Genomic DNA, 20,159 nt, shown 5'->3' with positions numbered 1-20,159 from the left:
TGTCTGGTGATCTGAGACGCTGGCTACTCTGACCCTGTATGCCAGTGCAGCAGCTAGTGTATCTGGTGACATTTGTACTGCTGTAGCTAGTGATTATAGTGCAGCCAGTCAGTGTCCCTGATCACCCTGATTTTTTCTTTCTTTCCAGGATTTTGACCCGCATGTGGTTGTAGTTGGTCAAGTCCTGAATCTCCTGGCTAGCAAGCCCTGTCCTCCTCCCTATTTGGGGGGTTTTGAGAGGGACCTATAGTGTTTTCCAGAGCAGCTGGGACTTTGAAGTTCTGAGGATCTCTTCCTAGTAGACATAAAGTCATCAGCCCACTTCTACACCTCAGCCAGTCATGGAAGACTTATATTCATTTATAAAAATACTTTTTCCTGTGAGTGGTTGAGCCGGCTCCTGACTTGAAAGTGATGTGGAAGCTGTATAGCCACTGAACACTTTCACAGTGCGGGCGGCGTGGTGTAGCCTGCATTATGGAGGAGGAGATGATTTTTTTCTTCCAAGCAATTTTATAGAACTTTTAATTATATTACTTGAACTGCAACAATGAAACACATTGTGGTGTATCATCATTATTACTTTAAAGTGTATTTTCATTTTTGCAGGCAAATTTGAGAAACGTACACTATATGTTATGTTCCCATCCATATAGCACAAGAAAAAATATTTCTTACCTTTTTTTTTTTTTTTTTTTAACCAGGATTTCAAATGGGACTATATGGGCAACACCTATCGCTTAGACTAACTTGCTAGGAACAGATTGGTTTAAAAATGTACAATGTAAAAGTACCAAAGGGATCAGTACTGACTGTCAGGGGGCATTGAGAACAACATTGAAATCAACCAGCTTCTGTTGAATGGGCATGAAGGAAAAACCAACCTCTGACCAGAATCCAATCAGTGCTGGCAGCCAATGCCTGTGAGCACTGACCAGTGTGTTCTGGCGGGGGAGTAGTCCCCTTGTCAGCACGCGATGATACACAGGGGAGATCACCGCACTCACGTTGCTTGTGTTGCCTGCTGGGATTGAGCAGGTCACCCCTAAGGAGGAATAGACATAGCTGTGCAACAAAATAGCGAGTGTATGAATTTGTTTTCATTGCGGTGCTAAAGCACCCCAGCTTGATGCAAAATTCTAGCTTGGGGGATAGTTGAACGAAATTAGAGGGCCAGATCTTAAAACATTAGGATTCATATTCTTTCTGGTAGAGCACCAGACATTAATTTTACAATTTTTAGACAGTGTGGGGAAACATTCCCCCAACAGTTTTCGTACCAGCTGTAAAAACCTAACAGGGATGTCTTCTTTTACCAGGACATTAAATTGAGGGTACACATGCGCAGGCAGCTGGAGCAGATGTACCGGTGATTCGCTCCGCACTCTCCCAGCGCTCTACAGCGGGTACCGGACCTTGCTTGAGCCTTGCATAAGCTACCGAGATAATCGGGTGTTCCAGGGCTCTTTCCCATGCTAAGACGTGCAGCTGGGAGAAGCCAAAGCGGTTCACAGAACTGATCCCTGTGGCGGACAGGGGAGGCAAGATGTTTGCCAGCTCCGGTCCCACAGCCTGCAGCTCATCCCTGAAGACTAATCCTCTCCCACAGAGGACCAAGGCTATATGGACACTGTGGCTTCTACCAAGGGGGTGAGTGAGCTTCTACAATCCCCCCACCCTCCCACTAGTTCTGCTGCATCTCCATCACAGGCTTCGCTCTGATCCCTAGACCATGATTCCCACACCTCCTCTATCCTGGATAAAGAAATGGCTGATATATTCCACAGCCAAAGTAGTGGTGTGGACCCTGACCTAGACAGTCCTGAGGGATCTCCGGCACTTCCACCTGTCCAACCGGAGTATTCGGGGGATGCAACCCTTATCGCCCGCTTTGCTGATCTGTTACAACAGGAATTGTATAAGGCTACTACTAAATTAGTGGCGGATTTAAAGCAGGACTTCCAAGAATTGGGCCAACGTCTAGATTGTATTGATTCTAAAGGAGATGTAACAGTCCATAATGTGACCCAAAATTCAAATATGATTACTGAATTACAAGATTGACTGGAAGAAGCTTACTGTAATATAGATGACCTGGAAAACTGTGCCCGACGCTACAATTTCCACATCTGGGGGCTCCCGGAATCAGTGAAAGATCTTACTGGCCTTACCCGGTCTCTTATGCAATCTGCAATGCCTGAGATTGATTTTCCTCACACAGAGATTGACCAGACCGGAGGGACCTCCTAGAGAAGTTATTGTCAAGCCACATTTTTTCTGGGTCAAGGAAGCTCTCATGAAGTATGACAGAGAAAATCCAGAATGGAACTTGCGGGGCACAAAATTCAAATCTTTGCAGACATTTCTCCGACCACCATCCGGAAAAGTAGATCTCTCAAACCATTACTCTCCTCCTTGGTACTGCGGGACATTCGTTATCAGTGGGCTTATCCCTTCTGGCTTCAGTGTACCTACAACAGAAAAACTTATGCGTTCTCCACATTTCATGAAGGTGAAAGGCTCCTACTCCAACTGGGTATCATCTCCCATAGTCCTTCATACCACACCCAATTGAGATCCAATGCTCAGCCTTCGCCACTCTCACCACTCTGGTCTGCCTCAACGTCAAGGAAGATGAAGTTTTATCGTAAAACTACTTGAGACTTCCTCATTGCAGTGTTTTGTACGTGGCTACTTCTCCGTAGTTTCCTTTGAGAACATTAGTTACCACTGTTGGCTATCCCCCCCCCTGCCTTTTTTTTTTTTTTTTTTTCTTTTCCTTCTTCCTCCCTATGAATATATGTTTTGATATGCAAATTATACACTTGTGCCGGTAGGTATCTATGAGCCATCTCAGATCAGAAGACTCTCCCCAGAGGTTGATTTTTGGGTAGACCCCTTCCTTTCCAGGGCTGCAACCCTGGACTAGTTGGTTTATTTTTTCACTGTTGCTGTATAATGTATGTCGCAAGGTTCTCTTTGACACTGGGTTCTGGGTACCCTACGTGCCTTACTTCTCTTCTTTTTCTATGCTTCCCTTATTAAGCTTAGCTGCTTATCGTCTGTTTAATTTGTTATGTCTTCCCAACAGTCTGATAGAGGTGTCATTCGATTGCTTTCTCATAATGTCCAGGGATTTGGCTCTCCCTCTAAACATATTAAAGCCTTCAATCATTGTTTTTTAGGAGCGGACATTGTGGCCCTCCAGGAGATGCATTTCCCCCATTCTTTTACCCCACGATATGTGCATAAGGATTATTCTGTATGCTACTTTGCTAATGCTACAGTGAAGAAGAGGTGGGTTGCACTCTGTTTTGTCCTGGTGTTTATCTTTTACTGAATCTAAAGTTAAGGATCGAGAGGAACGCTATCTTGGTGAAAGGGCATTTAGGAGAAAACTTCCTGGTTTATTATGCTCCAAATACCAATCAGGTGGGATTCTTTCAATCCCTACTCAGTTCCTTGGCTCTGGAGTTTGAGGGTGATGTTATTTTGGCTGGAGATTCTAATTTAGCATTTGACCAGACCAGATGTTGGATAGATCCCATACCGTCATGCTTAGATCCCCTTCTAGACAGAGCCACAGATTTGCCCAGCTTCTGTTTCGCTATGATTTAGTCGACGCCTGGAGAGAAGCTAATCCAACTTCATGAGATTATTCTCATTTCTCCAGAGCTCATAATTGTTATTCCCGCATTGATCATATATTTATCCTCGTGAGATTACTATCTAAACTAGTTATGGCTAAGATTGTCTCTACATCTTGGTCTGATCATGATCCGGTCCTCTTAACGCTTTCTACTTTGACGAATAAGGCGGCTAACTCTCATTGGCGTCCTTAATGAATCTTTCATGACCAATGCATCCTATTGTCTTGATATTTCAACACATCTGAAATTCTATTTTGAAACTAATAAGGTGGAGGACATGAATCCTGCTATAAATTGGACGGCCCACAAGGCCACGGTTAGGGGCTTTCTTATTCAGCTATCCTTCCGACTCAAGGCTCGTTACTACCTGATTTTGGCTAAATATAAAGCCTATACTGATCCTGCAGCCCAACATAAACGGACCCCTGACTCTGATTTACTAGCTAAACTTGACATGGCTCGATTGGAACTTAACTCATGCCTTACAACTACGTCAGATAAACAGTTACGTTGGGCTAATCACATATTCTCCATGTGGCGGGATAGGCCAGGCTCTCTGTTGGCACGTAAATTGTCTCCTGTAACACTCCCATATAGCGCTTCCTAAAATTAGACTGTCGACTGGTACTACAGTGGGGCAAAAAAGTATTTAGTCAGCCACCGTCATAGGTAGACCTCAACTATGAGAGACAAAATGAGAAAAAAAATCCAGACAATCACATTGGCTGATTTGGAAAGAATTTATTTGCAAATTATGGTGGAAAATAAGTATTTGGTCAATATCAAAAGTTCATCTCAATACTTTGTTATATATCCTTTGTTGGCAATTATTATTATTATTATACAGTATTTATAAAGCACCAATGGTTCACTCAGTGCTGTACATTACAAAGGGGGCAGAACATGTGAGAGAACAATATCAATACAATGCAAAACATGAGGGGATCGCAGGCCCTGCTCTTTCGAGCCTACAATCTAGGAGGGAGGGGATGGTGGCACAGGAGGAGATAGCTGTGGGGGATGGAGTGGTAGGAAGAGTGGAGGAGGTTGGCAGGTTAGCAGGGGGTGGGGTAGGCTTCCCTGAAGAGATGGGTTTTCAGGGTGCGCATAAAGGAGAGGAGAGTAGGTGATAATCTGTTGGGTTGGGACAGGGAGTTCCAGAGGATGGGTGACCCCCTGTAGATGTCCTGGATGCGGGCATGGGAGGAGGAGACCAGGGAACTAGAGAGAAGGAGGTCTTGTGAGGAGCGGAGTGTGCGTGCTGGGCGGTACTTGGATATTAGGTCAGTGATGTAGTACGGGGCAGTATGGTGGACAGCTTTGTACATCAATGTTAGGATTTTGACTTTGATCCGTTGCGCAATCGGAAGCCAGTGGAGGGATTGGCAGAGGGGGGTGGTGGAGATGGAGCGGTTGGAATGGTGAATGAGTCTGGCAGCCGTATTCAGGATCGACTGAAGCAGGGATAGCCAGCGGCGAGGCAGGCCAGCGAGGAGGGAGTTGCAGTAGACGAGTCGTGATATGATGAGGGAGTGGATGAGCTGTTTAGTGGTTTCTGGGGTTAGGAACGTGCATATTTTGGCAATATTGCGGACGTGGAGTCTGCACGAGTTTGTTAAAGTTTGGACTTGGGGCTGGAAGGATAGGTCGGAATCCAGAATGATACCAAGTACTGCAGGGCGGGTTTGATGGTGGCGTTGTTGGATGTGACGGAGAAGTCAATGGGGGGTGGTGTCCGGGCTGGTGGGAAGACAAGAAACTTGGTTTTGGAGAGGTTCAGTTTAAGGAAGTGGAGCGACATCCAGTCTATGTCATTCAGTAGGTGTGTGATTCGGGCGAAGACCGAGGGGGTGAGGTGGGGGGTTGAGAGATAGATTTGTGTGTCGTCGGCATAGAGGTGGTAGTTGAAGCCGTGAGAGTGTATGAGTTGGCCAAGGGAGGAGGTGTAGATGGAGACGAGAAGGGCCCGAGGACAGAGCCTTGAGGGACCCCAACAGAGAGGGGGAGTGAGGGGGAGGTGGTGGCATTATAGGTAACGCTGAAAGAGCGTTGTGACAGATAGGATGAGAGCCAGGAGAGAGCAGAATCTCTGAGGCTGAGGGAGTGTAGCTTTTTGAGGAGGAGGAGGTGGTCGACTGTGTCGAAGGCCGCAGAGAGGTCAAGGAGTAGGAGCACTGAATAGTGGCCATTAGCTTTGACGGTTAGCAGGTCGTTGGAGAGTTTGAGTAAGGCAGTTACAGTGGAGTGTAGGGAATGGAAGCTGGACTGTAGGGGATTGAGGAGGTTGTTGAGGTGAGAGCTTAGGCGGGTGTAGACTAGGCGCTCGAGGAGTTTAGATGTAAATGGGAGCAGGGAGATGGGTCTGAGGTTGTTCGGGTTACTGGGGTCCAGGGAGGGCTTTTTAAGTATGGGGGTGATGTGTGCATGTTTCAGAGGGGAGGGGAAAGTGCCGGAGGAGAGGGAGAGATTAAAGATGTGGGTGAGGGAGCGTAGGATGGAGGGGGAGGGAGGTCGTAGGAGTTGTGAGGGGATAGGGTCGAGGGGGCAGGTGGTGAGGCGGGCATCAGAGAGGATCTTGGAGACTTCCTCGATGGTAGTAAGGTCAAAGGTGCAGAGTGTTGGGGGGGGCTTCAGTATGAGGAATGTAGGATGGGGTAAAAGTGGAGGTCAGAGCAGTGGTGGGGCCGTGGGGTGATGAGGGGGTAGTTGAGTGAGGGGGAACGGGGTTGGAGGGAGTTTGAGCAGTGACTAAGTCCCTGCGGTTTATGTCGAGGGAGAGGGGGGATGAGGGGGTAGCTGTGTGAGAGGGGGCGGGTCTGGAGGGCGTGTGAGCTGCGGTGATGTCCTTGCGAATTGTGTCAATCTTGTTTTTGAAGTGATTGGCAATCTCAAGGGCAGTGAGTGAGGTGCTGGGTGGAGGTGGGGGTGGCAAGAGTAGAGTTGAAGGTGGAGAAGAGTCGGCGAGGATTGGAGGAGAGGGCCTTGATGAGGGTCAGGAAGTAGGCTTGTTTGGCTGCATGGAGGGAGGAGGTGTAGGTGTGGAAGGCAGATTTGTAGCGAGTGAAGGCTTGTTGGGATTTGGTTTTGCTCCATAGTCGCTCCAGGGCACGACTGTGTCGTTTGAGGGTTTTGGTGTGATCAGTCTGCCAGGGCTGGAGTGGTCGGGGTCTGATGTTGTGTGTGGTTAAAGGCGCTAGTGAGTCAAGGGCTGTTGTTGGTGTTGTTGCGCGTTGTTGTAGGCAGTCATAGCCAAGTCGGGGCAAGACAGGGGGAGGATGCTGTCGTGGAGTTGATCAGCTGCAGAGTGGAGGGGGGCAGGGTTAAGGTTGCGGAGGTTACGGCTGGTAGTAGTGTGACATTTGGAGGGGTAGGTGTTGGAGGACAAGGAGATAGAGAAGGTAATCAGGTTATGGTCAGAAAGAGGGAAGGGGGTGTTAGTGAGGTTGTGGGGAGCGCAGCGGTTGGAGAAGACAAGATCAAGGATATTACCGTTGGAGTGGGTGGTGGATTGTATGCACTGTGCAAGTGCAAAGGAGGGGGTTAAGTGGAGGAGATGGGATGTGTCTGGGTTGTCGAGGTTGACAGGGATGTTGAAATCCCCAAGGATGATGGTGGGTAGCTCAGAGGAGAGGAAGAGGGGTAGCCAGGAGGAAAGGCCATCCAGGAAGCGGGATATGGATCCAGGAGGACGGTATATCACAGCAATCTTCAGGGGGGTTGGGGAGAATAGTCGGATGCAGTGGGCCTCGAAGGAGGAGAAGGATAGGGAGAGGGGGTTTGGGAGGACTCGGAAGGTGCTCTGCGATGACAGGAGCAGACCAACCCCACCACCTTTACGACCGTTAGGCCTGGGTGAGTGGGTCCAGGTGAGACCTTGGTAGGAGAGTGCAGCAGGGGAGGTAGAGTCAGTGGGCTGGATCCAGGTTTCTGTGATCACTAGGAGGTTGAGGGAGCGAGAAACAAAGAGGTCGTGGATAGCGGTAAGCTTGTTGCACACCGATCGGGCATTCAGGAGTGCACATGAAAACGGGGGGAAGATTTTAGGGAGCAGGGGGACAGATACTAAGTTACGGGGGTTGCGGCAGGACGTGGAGGCGAGAGGGTGTTGTGCGGGTGAGGGAGGTGGTGGAGGGCCAGGATTCGGGGAGATGTCCTCCGCGGTTAGGAGGAGGAGAAGGGTGAGAAAGGTGGCATGGGAGCGGGATGTGCAGGAGCGTGAGAAACTACTAGTGGAGGTGTTCGGGTCAGTGGGAGAGTGGAGTAATAGGAGGAGGTGGTGGGTGCCGTAGAGGGGCGAAGGAAGTAGTGAGGACACAATCTACAATTGTTTGGGAGGAGCAGAGGGATATAGTGAATGGATTTTGGGAACGAAGGAGAGGAAAATGAGGAGGAGTGGAAGAGGCATTTTGGGGAGGTGATGAGAGCAGTAGTAGGGAGATAATAGCAATGAGGGGGAGATGTAAAAGTTTTGGGGTGGAGCAGAGGGGTAAAGAAATGAGATCTGGGAACAGAGGATAGTAATATGATAAGGAGAAGAGGGGGCGTATTATATAAAGGTACACTGAGTGGGACTCAGGTATGTAAGAGAGGTTTCCCAGGGTGATTGCTTGCAGTCTGTCCAGCATGCAGTAGAGTTTCTTGCTGTTGTTGTGTCTTCCTGCTGCTTAAGTTCTCCTGCTTTAGTTCAACTGCTGTGTTTAACTGCTTCGCACTCCTTCAACGCAGCTCTCGAACTAAAGCAGCACCCCCATCAGAGACTGTGCCCCCCGTCAATGATCTCCCCCCATGAGCTAATCTAAATTTATAGGGAGATGCTCAAATGAGCATTCAACTCCACCCCAATTAGAAGCTGATAAGGATCACATGAATAGTGGGGGATGTTTCTCAGGGAACAGGCTACAGTCGTAAACTGGGTGCAGCTAGAGGTGAGGACTGGTCAACATACACACAAATATAAATACACCATTTGTTCTGAATATAACAGGAGTCAATGCAATGACAGAGGTCAAACGTTTCCTGTAAGTCTTCACAAGGTTGGCACACACTGTTGCTGGTATGTTGGCCCATTCCTCCCTGCAGATCTCCTCTAGAGCAGTGATGTTTTGGGGCTGTCGCTGGGCAACACGGACTTTCAACTCCCTCCAAAGGTTTTCTATGGGGTTGAGATCTGGAGACTGGCTAGGCCACTCCAGGACCTAGAAATGCTTCTTACGAAGCCACTCCTTTGTTGCCCGGGTGGTATGTTTGGGATCATTGTCATGTTGGAAGACCCAGCCACGTTTCATCTTCAATGCCCTTGCTAATGGAAGGAGGTTTGCACTCAAAATCTCACGATACATGGCCCCATTCATTCTGTCCTGTACCTGGATCAGTCGTCCTGGTCCCTTTTGCGGAGAAACAGCCCCAAAGCATGATGTTGCCACCCCCATGCTTCACAGAAGGTATGGTGTTCTTTGGAAGCAACTCAGCATTCTCTCTCCTCCAAACACGACGAGTTGTGTTTCTACCAAACAGTTCTATTTTGGTTTCATCTGACCATATGACATTCTCCCAATCCTCTTCTGGATCATCCAAATGCTCTCTAGCAAACTTCAGACGGGCCCGGACATGTACTGGCTTAAGCAGGGGGACACGTCTGGCACTGCAGGATCTGAGTCCCTGGCAGCATAGTGTGTTACTGATGGTAGCCTTTGTTACGTTGGTCCCAGCTCTCTGTAGGTCATTCACTAGGTCCCCCCGTGTGGTCCTGTGATTTTTGCTCACCGTTCTTGTGATCATTTTGACCCCACGGGATGAAATCTTGCGTGGAGCCCCAGATCGAGGGAGATTATCAGTGGTCTTGTATGTCTTTCATTTTCTAATTATTGCTCCCACAGTTGATTTGTTCACACCAAGCTGCTTGCCTATTGCAGATTCAGTCTTCCCAGCCTGGTGCAGGTCTACAATTTTGTTTCTGGTGTCCTTCGACAGCTCTTTGGTCTTCACCATAGTGGAGTTTGGAGTGTGACTGTTTGAACTTGTTATCAGTATAAAAGACACCTGTCCACAACCTCAAACAGGTGCCATTGAAACAGGTAATGAGTGCCTCTTAAAGAAGAAGGTACAGGTCTGTGAGAGACAGAAATCTTGCTTGTTTGTAGGTGACCAAATACTTTATATTCCATCATAATTTGCAAATAAATGCTTTCCAAATCAGCCAATGTGATTGTCTGGATTATTTTTTCTCATTTTGTCTCTCATAGTTGAGGTCTACCTATGATGCCAATTACAGGCCTCTCTCATCTTTTTAAGTGGGAGAACTTGCACAATTGGTGGCTGACTAAATACTTTTTTGCCCCAGTGTATGTCCCAGGACCTTGGTAAAATCCTGCAAGAATTTCACTTTTATACTTACCTTTATAGTCTGCCTTGAGATGATGCCTCCCCATCCGTTAACCATTTCCTGACATATTTGACTCTCCCATCCCTTCAAGAAGCCCATTGAGACCTAATGGACCAGCCTATCACTTGTGAGTAAATCCAGAATGCTGTAAAAACTGTAAAGCTCCACATAAATCACCAGGACTGGATGGTCTTCCTCATTCTTATTATAAAACCTTTTCTGTTCTTTTGATTCCACATATGGCTCATTACTTTTAATTATCTATGGGACAGGTGTGGGGTGCCATTTGATGAGAATAGAGCGCGTATATTAGTGTCATTCCCAAACCTAAGATACCACTGCTGTTCCTAATTACCATCCTATTTCTCTAATCAATTGTGACCTTAAGATCCTTACTAAGGTCTTGGCTTACCCCTTAATACATTTTTAGCACCTTACATTCATGATGATCAATCAAGGTTATTAGAGGTCGTCAAACACTTGACCAGATTTGTTGAACTTTGGCATTACTATCTGCTGTACTGTACAATCTAACTGGGATAATTCCTTGCCAAGAGAAGTATTACTGCTGTCTCTAGATCTTCACAAAGCGTTTGATAGCTTGACCTGGGACTATTGGTTTCAGATATTGTGCGCCTTTTGGGTTTGGCTCCTCCTTTCAGTTTCTTTTACGAGCAATATATTGCAACCCCTCAGCTCAGGTTTCTATTCGTGGGTATAAATCGGCTCCTCTTCCTATTAGGAGAGGCACCAGGCACTCTCCCCCTTACTTTTTGCATTGGAAATAGAACCTTTCACTATTGCTATTTGTTCTGACCCTGCCATCTCAGGTATTCATTGCGGCCGATGGGATCACAAATGTGCCCTGTTTGCTGATTATGTCCTTATGTATGTTTCCAACCACCGAATGTCTTTGCCCAATTTTTGTTGACTTTACTTCGATTCTCTCTTAGCTTCGGGTCTCAGTCTAAATTCTTCTAAAACAACTGCATTAAATATCATTTTATCCTCTTCAGAGGATAACTTTGATTTTGAATGGGCTCCCCACTCTCTTCCCTATCTGGGGATCCATCTTACACGTTCTATTACAACCTTAAATCCTTTCCAATTATCCCCCACTTTTTAAATGACTCAAGGAAAATTTGAATAGATGGGCAGCCTTCCCTTTATCTTGGTGTGGTAGAATCAATTCTATCAAGATGACCCTTTAACCAAGATTGCTCTATTTTTTTCAGACATTACCAATTGTGGTCCCCAGAGAAGAAATTTTGCACTTACAGTCCAACATTTCTCGATTCGTGTGGGGTAATAAACATCCTCGGATCAATAATTCGACTTTATATTCCCAGAAAAAGCATGGCGGTTTGGGACTTCCTAATCTCTTGATTTATTTTCACGCGGCCCAGATAATAGTTCTTACACTACAGCCATAGGTACTGTACCTCAATGGGTTGGCATTGAAGACTTATCTTGTCATCCTTATGCTATTGGTTCTCTCATGTGGCTCCAAAATCGATTGCGTCCTTGTTTTCTCCTCATATCCCCCTGGCCCCAGTCTTTTGTAATCCTGAATTTGTACCTAGTTTAATGCCATCTGTGTTTCAATGGTGGATCAATAAAGGCTTTCTACGTATTGGGGATTATCTGGATGGGAATCATCCATACTCAATGTACAATATTTCTGAGAAAAATACCAATTGCCTTCTCGTGAAATCTTTTGTTATAACCAAATTGTGTAATATATCCACTCTAAGCTTAAATTACTGATGGAACCCCTTACACTCACCTCTCTCTAACTTTCTTGTCATGCTTCTGGTGTGGTGAAAGGTCGCATAACTATTCTATATACTTCCCTTATTGATCCAAATGTTAAACTTTTTTATATGATACAATGGGAAAGGAATTTAAATATCTCAGAGTTAGATGCTTGGCAGGACATAGCTAATGCTTTATCTAAAATCTCTACTAATACCACTCTTATTGAATCAAATTATATAAATTTCCTACGTTGGTACCTAGTCCCTAAGCGTCTTGCCAAAATGTACCCTACCATATCACATTCTTGTTTTCAACAATATGGGCAGGAGGGCACTATGTGCCATACTTGGTGGCTATGCCCTGTGGTGACTAGATTTTGTATCCGTTTATTCAATTTTCTCTATTTGGTGACAGGAGTGAACGTTCATAGATCCCCAGAGGTGGCCCTATTTCAGAAATTGCCCACAGACATCCCTAAGAAATTGGTTAAATTGATTCTTTACATTTTCCTGGCGGCGAGAATTATGATCGCCAAATACTGGAAGCGATCGGTGATACCGTTTGACTATGCCAAAAGTAAACTCCATTGGATCATGATTAATGATAAGCTCACTAGTATTCTTAATAACCATGTGTCTAAATTTGATAGTACTTGGGAACCCTGGATTCGATATCTTGGGAATCATGGATTCGATATCTTTCTCTTACTTAGACTCCTGGCTGATTCTCCTTTTTTACTTTTTTTTTTATTTTCCTTCCTTTTTATTTCAGACTATTTTTTTCCATAGTTTCAATATCCGACATCCCACTTTGTTGCAATATATGCTGATATCTGACTAAGGATTGCATAAGTCTAGAGATACTTTATTTTCACAGAATATCTTATGTCGGACTATTTTTGCCTAGTAGTTTACGTTGGACTCTAGCATGCACCTGAGGGATTGTTTTTTTTTTTTTATTGTATGCCTAATTACTTGATTGTATCATTCCTTAGTAAATAGGCTTACTGTTTGGAATCCTGCAACCCACAATTGTGGGTTTTATTCCTTTTGTATGCTGTTTCTTTAATAAAAATATTGGAATACCAGGACATTAAATTAGTGGAAATCTCTCTAATGGAGAAGATATACTTCTTTACTTGAAGGCCCTAAAATCCTTGACGGGCCTTCTCCAGGATGTTCTTCTCTAGCAGGCTTGCCCCTATTATTTTTTCTCTACTGCATTCCTTATCTAACTTAGAAGTTTGTAATATATATTGCTTTGCCTGTCAGTTCTTGGCCTATGCCTTTTGGTTTTCCTGTGTCCTTTTCCATTTCTCTCTAGGCTGTCCATTTCTATCACTTTATTTTTTATGTATGGTACATAACTGGTTCAGGATATAAGTTTGCCCTTCTTTCTTATTCTCCAAGTTCCAAGCTGTTATGGAGAATGTTGCTTGGAAACTAGGAACATATTTTAATAAAACCCTTTAATGCTCTCAGGCACACACATTGAATTCTGCAATAAAGTGACAAGTGTCTGCAGTCTTATCCAAAAGTAGAATGAGAACCCTGCTGAATCTGGCTAAATTATATTTTAAAACTTAGATCAAAGAGAAATTTGAATAGACTTTGTAATTTTACCATAAATGCAGTGGTTTCTATACAGTGTAATCAGTTCACTGATCCACTTTATCTATTGGTGGGCATGATACTCAAATTTTTTGTTTATTTTGTAGGTGCAGTGGCTTGAACAACAGGTTCTGAAGAAAAGGACTAAAAGACATATAAGCGGGGTGCCTACAGATCCCTTGTTCCATAAGCAGTGGTACATGGTAGGAAGCTGTTAGTAGCAATGTTATAAGAGGATCACCAAATAACTGTAATAGAATAAATAACTGAAATTCCTTATTAAACAAAGCCCTTCAATGACAGCAAGCTAAAAGTTACAAACTTTAAAGTGTATCTATTACCAAACTGTTGATGTACTTCCAAGAACAGGACTTGTCAGACTTTCTTTGGCTTTAATACTTTCGGAAACATTGACCTAGAACAAGCATGAAAATTAGAAAGGCAGGTTACATTTAAAATGGCTGAACTGCATACTTTGCTTTTCAGGTCAGTGCTTAATTTCTGAAGTCATTGGATCAGAATGACAGCTAGGTATACTCTCAAATGGAGGTGTCAGTATAGCAGTACAAGCTCTTGCAGTATTTTATTGTAGGTTTACTTCTGTAGTTCTTTCTCGCTGGTGCAGTGCACCTGTTAGTGCCAAACCTGGTGCATATAAACTACACAAAAAGTATTTGCCCCCCTTTCTGATTTTTTTTTTTTTTTTGCATATTTGTCACATTTTAAATGATTCAGATCATGAAAGAAATTTTAATATTACACAAAGACAACCTGAGTAAATACAAAATGCAGTTTTTAAATGATGAGTTCATTTAAGGGAAAAAAACTGTCCAAACCTGCCTGGCCCTATGTAAAAAAAAAACTAAAAATAAATTGCCCCCCTTGCTAAATCCTGAATGAACTGTGATTAACATTTTTTGGAAAGCTGAGTTAAATTTCACTTACCATGCCCAGGCCTGATTACTGCCGGACCTGTTGAATTAAGAAATCACTTAAATAGAAGCTGTCTGAGAAAGTGAGGCACGCTAAAAGATCTCAGAAAGCAACACGTCATGCCACAATCTAAGGGGATTCAAGAACAGATGAAAGACACAGTAATTGACATGTATCAGTCTGGAAAGGGTTACAAAGCCATTTCTAAGGCTGTGGGACTCCAGAGAACCAAGGTGAGAGCCATTATACACAAAAGGGAAAATAACCAAATTACTCCAAGAGCACAATGACAACTCATTCAGGAGGTCATAAAAGAACCCAGAACAACATCTTAAGAACTGCAAGCCTCACTTACATAATTTAAGGTCAGTGTTCAAGATTCAACAATAAGAAAGAGACTGGACAAAAATGGCATCCATGGGAGAGCTCTAAGACGTAGGTCACTGCTGACCAAAAAGAACACAAAGGCTTCTAACATTTAGCATAAAATTTAAAATAATATTGTGGCGCCTAGTGTCATTGTGTTAAATAATACTATCGTGCCCACACTGTGCCAACAATGTGAATTTACAGCTGCCCCTAAAAAGTTAAGTTACACTTAAGCATATACAATCGTGAATAGGTAGGCGCTGTGCAACCATAAATCATATAATCAACAATACGTCTCTCAACATTTTACAACAAAATAGTATTTAAAACTAGGTGCAATGCTTACATACTCCCAGTGTTAACTGAACAGTAATAAACCTTAATCAATAATAAACGTGAAGTGAATCACAATGTTAAAGTAACAGTCCTTTCAAAATATGTTGCTCTGGACCAGGAATTTGCATGCTTTCACCCCGTGTAGATGGAAATAAGTGAATTGCTCACTCACCAGACTTATTTGACCACAGTTAAGGTGGTCAATAGCGCATTGTTATGACATATACAGGAAGATCCTCCTCCTGGCTTTCCTAGGATTTTCCTCCCAATCATCAGCATAACGCTGATAATAGCCCTAGATGTATGATCCTAAGTTTCCAGGTATACTGACGATAAATAAACTCTGTCAGGCTTTCCTTTCCATTAAAGGGATGTTCCAGGTAACTCAGAATGCATAAAATCTGTTTTGATTTACTTAAGTGCAGCATTTATTGGTATAAATTGTTTTGTAAAAAACAAACAATTGTGTACTCACATGCAAAGGTGCTCTAATAACCGGCACCAGTCTGTATAGCCTGTGTGATCCAAAAATGGCTGACGCGCGTTCCAAGCCTTGCTTTCGCTGAGCCGGACATGACATCACCGGAACCCGGAAATGACAGAATCACGCTTCTAACATTTTCCCAAAAACATCTTGATTATCCCCAGGACGTTTGGAAAAATATTCTGTGGACTGATGAGACAAATGTTTAACTTTTTGGCAGGTGTGTGTCCCGGTACATCTGGCATAAAACTAACACATCATTTCATAAAAAGAACATCATATCAGCAGTCAAACAGTGTGGTTCTAGTGTGATGGTCTAGGGCTGCTTTACAGTTGCAGGACCTGGACGACTTGCCATAGTCAATGGAACCATGCATTCTGCAATCTACTAGAAAATTCTGAAGGAGAATGTCTGGCCATCAGTTTGTGAGTTCAAGCACACTTGGGTTATGCAGCAGCACACCAGCAAGTTCACCTCTGAATGGCTCAGAAAATCTAAATTAAAGTTTTGGAGTGGTATAGTCAAAGTCCGGACTTACATCTGCTATAGGTCATGCCACAGCACCTCAATCAGATTTAGTACTACAAGGGTGGCACAGCTGTGCAAAATCCCGTGTGTATATATATATGTGATTTGCATTTCTGGGTAGGGGGCGCGTATGCATGCCTCCCTACCCGTGCTGCTATTGGCTGCTGAGAATGTGAATCACTGGGTCCTGACTGGGAATTGGTTATCATCTGTAAAGCTGACAGGAGGGACCTGTAGGTAAACAACACAGGTCTCTCTCCTGTCAGCATGGACATGCTGCTTTGTATCTCTCTGAACAGCAGAGAGATACAAAGCAGCATGTCTCCCAAGTAAAACACACACAGCACACTGTTAACCCTTTGATCGCCCCAGATGTTAACCCCTTTCTGCCCAGTGTCATTAGTACAGTCAGTGCTTTTTATTAGCATTGATCACTGTATTAGTGTCACTGGGGATGTCAGTGGCAGTCAAGTCAGTTCCCACCCAGAATGCCTACCGCAGTTCCGTTTATAAGTCGTTGATTGCCTCCATTACTAGTATAAATAAAAATTCCATTATATATACCGCCATTTGTAGAAGCTATAACTTTCACTTAAACCAATTAATTTACACTTATTGGGATTTTGTTTTAGCAAAGACATGTAGCAGAATACATTTTGGCCTAAATTTATGAAGAAATTTTATCTTTTTTAATTTTTTATTGGATATGTTTTATAGCAAAAATTAAACAAATATTTTTTTTTTTTTTCAAAATTGTTGGTCTTTTTTAGTTTATAGTGAAAAAAAAAATGCAGAGGTGATCAAATACCACCAAAAGAAAGCTCTATTTGTTGGTGGGGATGACATTTCACTTATGTGTACAGTGTTGTATGACCGTACAGGTGTCAGTTAAAATAATGCAGCACCGTATCACAAAATATGGCCTGGTCAGGAAGGGGGGTAAATCCTCTGGAGGGCAGGTGGTTAAACAGGCTGTTCATGCTCAAATCCTCTAATGTGGCTGAATTAAAACAATTCTGCAAAGAGTGGGCCAAAATTAATCCACAGCAATGTGAGACTCATTGCCAATTATTGCAAATGCTTGATTACAGTTGTTGTCGCCAAGGGTGGCACAACCAGGTATTAGGTTTAGGAGGCAGGTTTGGACAGCTTTTTTTTTCCCTTGATAAATAAAATCGTTTTAAAAAATGTATTTTGTATTTACTCGGGCTAGCTTTGTGAAATAAAATCTGAAACATTTGTGTGACAAATATGCAAAAAAAAAAAAAAAAAATCAGGAAGGGGGCAAATACTTTTTCACAGCACTGTATAAATGTGTTTGAAATTTAGCCATCTGTGTTGTCCAAACACAAATTCAGTGTTGTTAGAGGCAACACAAATTCTTTGATTTTTCCACCACCTGTTATGAATAAGGCATAGTATTAAAATTAGTTTGGGTAAGTTTGCATCTTTCTTTCAGTATTAAATAGTATGTGGGATCTGATTTACAGAACAATGACATTAGTCCAGACTTGAACGTGTTAACTGCATGGCGTCGTGGCTTCTCAGGAAAAGGTGTGGTGGTAACTATCCTGGATGATGGAATTGAGAGAGATCACCTGGATCTAGAAGCAAATTTTGTAAGCCATTATATATAATAGTAGTTCAGTGATAAATATTCTGTTTCAAATACCACTTTGTGCATTAACATACCACCTTAGACCAAGTCTGTTCAAACTGTATAGTCACCTGCTGACTTGGCACCATTCACTGACAGCCTAACTCTTCAGTAAGACACAGAAATTGAATCAAATGCAATTTACTTCAGCTAATTCCAGTACAAGAAATGTTTTATAATCTTTTTAAGTGTAAGAAGACCGTGACTTTTCTAAGCCCTGTCTCTGCGAGTACTAACACTGATTTGAGGTAACGTAAGAAACTAGGAAAGTCTAGCTAGAACTGAACTAAATAGCATTAAACAGATGGGAAAGACAGAGGGGGATACCAAATTTTATTGGTAAACAAGTTGTAGTGTCCCACAAATACCACTGGATGTTGTTAGTGCTATATAAATCCTGTATTATAATAACAGTTTTCTCATTGCTTTCCAATATAAAGGGAGACAATAGAGCAACAATACAGTTCAATATAAGAGGGTTAGGAGGGCCCTGCTCCTTGGAGCTTACAATCTAAGAGGGAGGGGCCGGTGGTACAAAAAGTAATAACTGTGGGGGATGGACTGGTAGGAGGAATAGAAGATTCCGTTATTCGCTGAAGGCAGGATAGGCTTCCCTGAAGAGAGAGGTTTTCAGAGATCGCCTAAAAGTGGGCAGAGTAGGCAATAGTCATCAGACTATTTTGGGGTAGAGAGTTCCAGAAGATAGAGGAGGCTCTGTAAAAGTCTTAGAGAAGAGCATGGGAGGAGAAGACAAGGGAGCTAGAGAGCAGAAGGTCGTGGGAGGAGCAGAGAGGACGGTTTGGGTGATATTTGGAGACAAGATTGGTGATGTAATTTGGGGCAGAGTTATAAGTGGTTTTATGTTAATGTTTTGAATTTTATTCATTGGGCAATGGGAAGCCAGTGGAGCAATGGCAGATCTGGAACAGTTAGTAAGGTGGTTGAGTCTGGCAGCAACATTCATGATAAACTTAAGAGGGGATAGTTTGCGATTAGGTCGGCCAATGAAGAGGGAGTTACAATAGTCAAGGCGAGAGATAACTAGGGAGTGAATAAGTTGCTTAGTAGTTTCAGAGGTTAAGAAGGGGCGTATCTTGGAGATGTTGCGGAGGTGAAGTCTACAAGATTTGGACAGTGATTGGATTTGGGGCTGAAAGGACAGATGGGAGTCTAGGATTACACCTAGTACCCTGGCATGAGGGGAGGGACTGATGGTTGTATTATTGATTTTGATGGAGAAGTCAGGGGAGGGGGCACGGGCTGGGGGAATACCAAGAGCTCAGTTTTAGAAAGATTGAGTTTGAGGAAGTGGAGTGACATCCATGCCGATATGTCGCTTAGTAGGATAGTAATGCGAGAGGAGACTGAAGGGGTGAGGTGAGGGGTAGAAAGATATATTTGTGTGTCATCAGCATAGAGATGGTACTTAAAGCCATGGGAGTTTATCAGGTGTAGATGGAGAAGAGAAGGGTGCCTCAAGGACAGAACCTTGAGGGGCCCCTACGGAAAGAGGAAGTGGAGAGGAGGAGACAGAGCTATAGGTAATGCTGAAGGAGCGCTGCAATAGGTAGGAGGTGAACCAGGAGAGAGCAGAGTCTTGGAGGCCAAGAGAGTGGAGTTTTCTGAGGAGGAGGGGATGGTCAACAGTATCAAAAGCTGCAGAGAGGTCAAGTAGTAAGAGTATTGATTAGTGGCCATTGGTTTTAGCAGTTAGTAAATTATTAGTGAGTTTTAATAGGGCAGTTTCAGTGGAGTGGAGTGAGCGAAAGCCAGACTGTAAAGGATCAAGAAGGTTGTCAGTGAGGTAGGAGCTCAGGCGATTTGTAGACTAAGCACTCTAAGAGTTTAGAGGTAAACGGGAGCAGGGAGATGGGTCTTAAGTTGTTCAGGTTGGTGGGGTCCAGCAAGGGCTTTTTAAGTATGGAAATGATGTGTGCATGCTTTAGAGGGGTAGGGAAGGCACCATTAGAGAGGAAGAGATTGAAGATGTGTGCGAGGGAGCATAGGATAGAAGAGGGTGACTGTAGTAGTTTAGAGGGGACAGGATTCTGGGGGCATGTGGTGAGATGGGCTTTTGAAAAAACTTTAGTGACCTCTTCTTCAGTAGTAGCAAGGTCAAAAGAAGAACGTGTTGAGGGAGGTTTAGTACAAGGTATGCTAAGTGGGATAGATGTGTTTGCAGTGGAAATGCCCCTACAAATTGCATTAATCTTGTTTTTGAAATGATCTGCAATCTCATAAGCAGTGAGTGAGGTACTGGGTGGAGGTGGAGAAAGTAGAGAGTTAAAAGTAGAGAAGAGATGACGAAGACTGGATGACAAGGTATTAATAAGAGTGACAAAGTAGGCTTGTTTGGCAGCATGGAGGGAGGAACTGTATGTTAAGAAAGCAGATTTCTATAGGGTGAATGCTTGCTGAGATTTGGTTTTACGCCACAATCGCTCCAGTGCA

The 20,159-nt window shown here is 43.7% G+C and overlaps 1 protein-coding gene across 1 annotated transcript in view; it reads left to right on the top strand.

The window, feature by feature from the left end:
• Positions 1-20,159, top strand: part of PCSK4 (proprotein convertase subtilisin/kexin type 4) — a 113,954-nt gene that overhangs the window by 43,538 nt on the left and 50,257 nt on the right. Inside the window, 2 exon segments of the mRNA XM_089690732.1 lie at positions 13,508-13,603; positions 17,542-17,670. Coding sequence (XP_089546858.1) covers positions 13,508-13,603; positions 17,542-17,670 — 225 coding nt within the window.

This window comes from Staurois parvus, unplaced genomic scaffold (assembly GCF_062004578.1).
Source record: "Staurois parvus isolate SC_StPar_1 unplaced genomic scaffold, SC_StPar_1.0 ptg000541l, whole genome shotgun sequence".
NCBI lineage: Eukaryota > Metazoa > Chordata > Amphibia > Anura > Ranidae > Staurois > Staurois parvus.
Note: the sequence above shows the minus strand (reverse complement) of the source record. Positions and strands in the feature narration are given on the sequence as shown.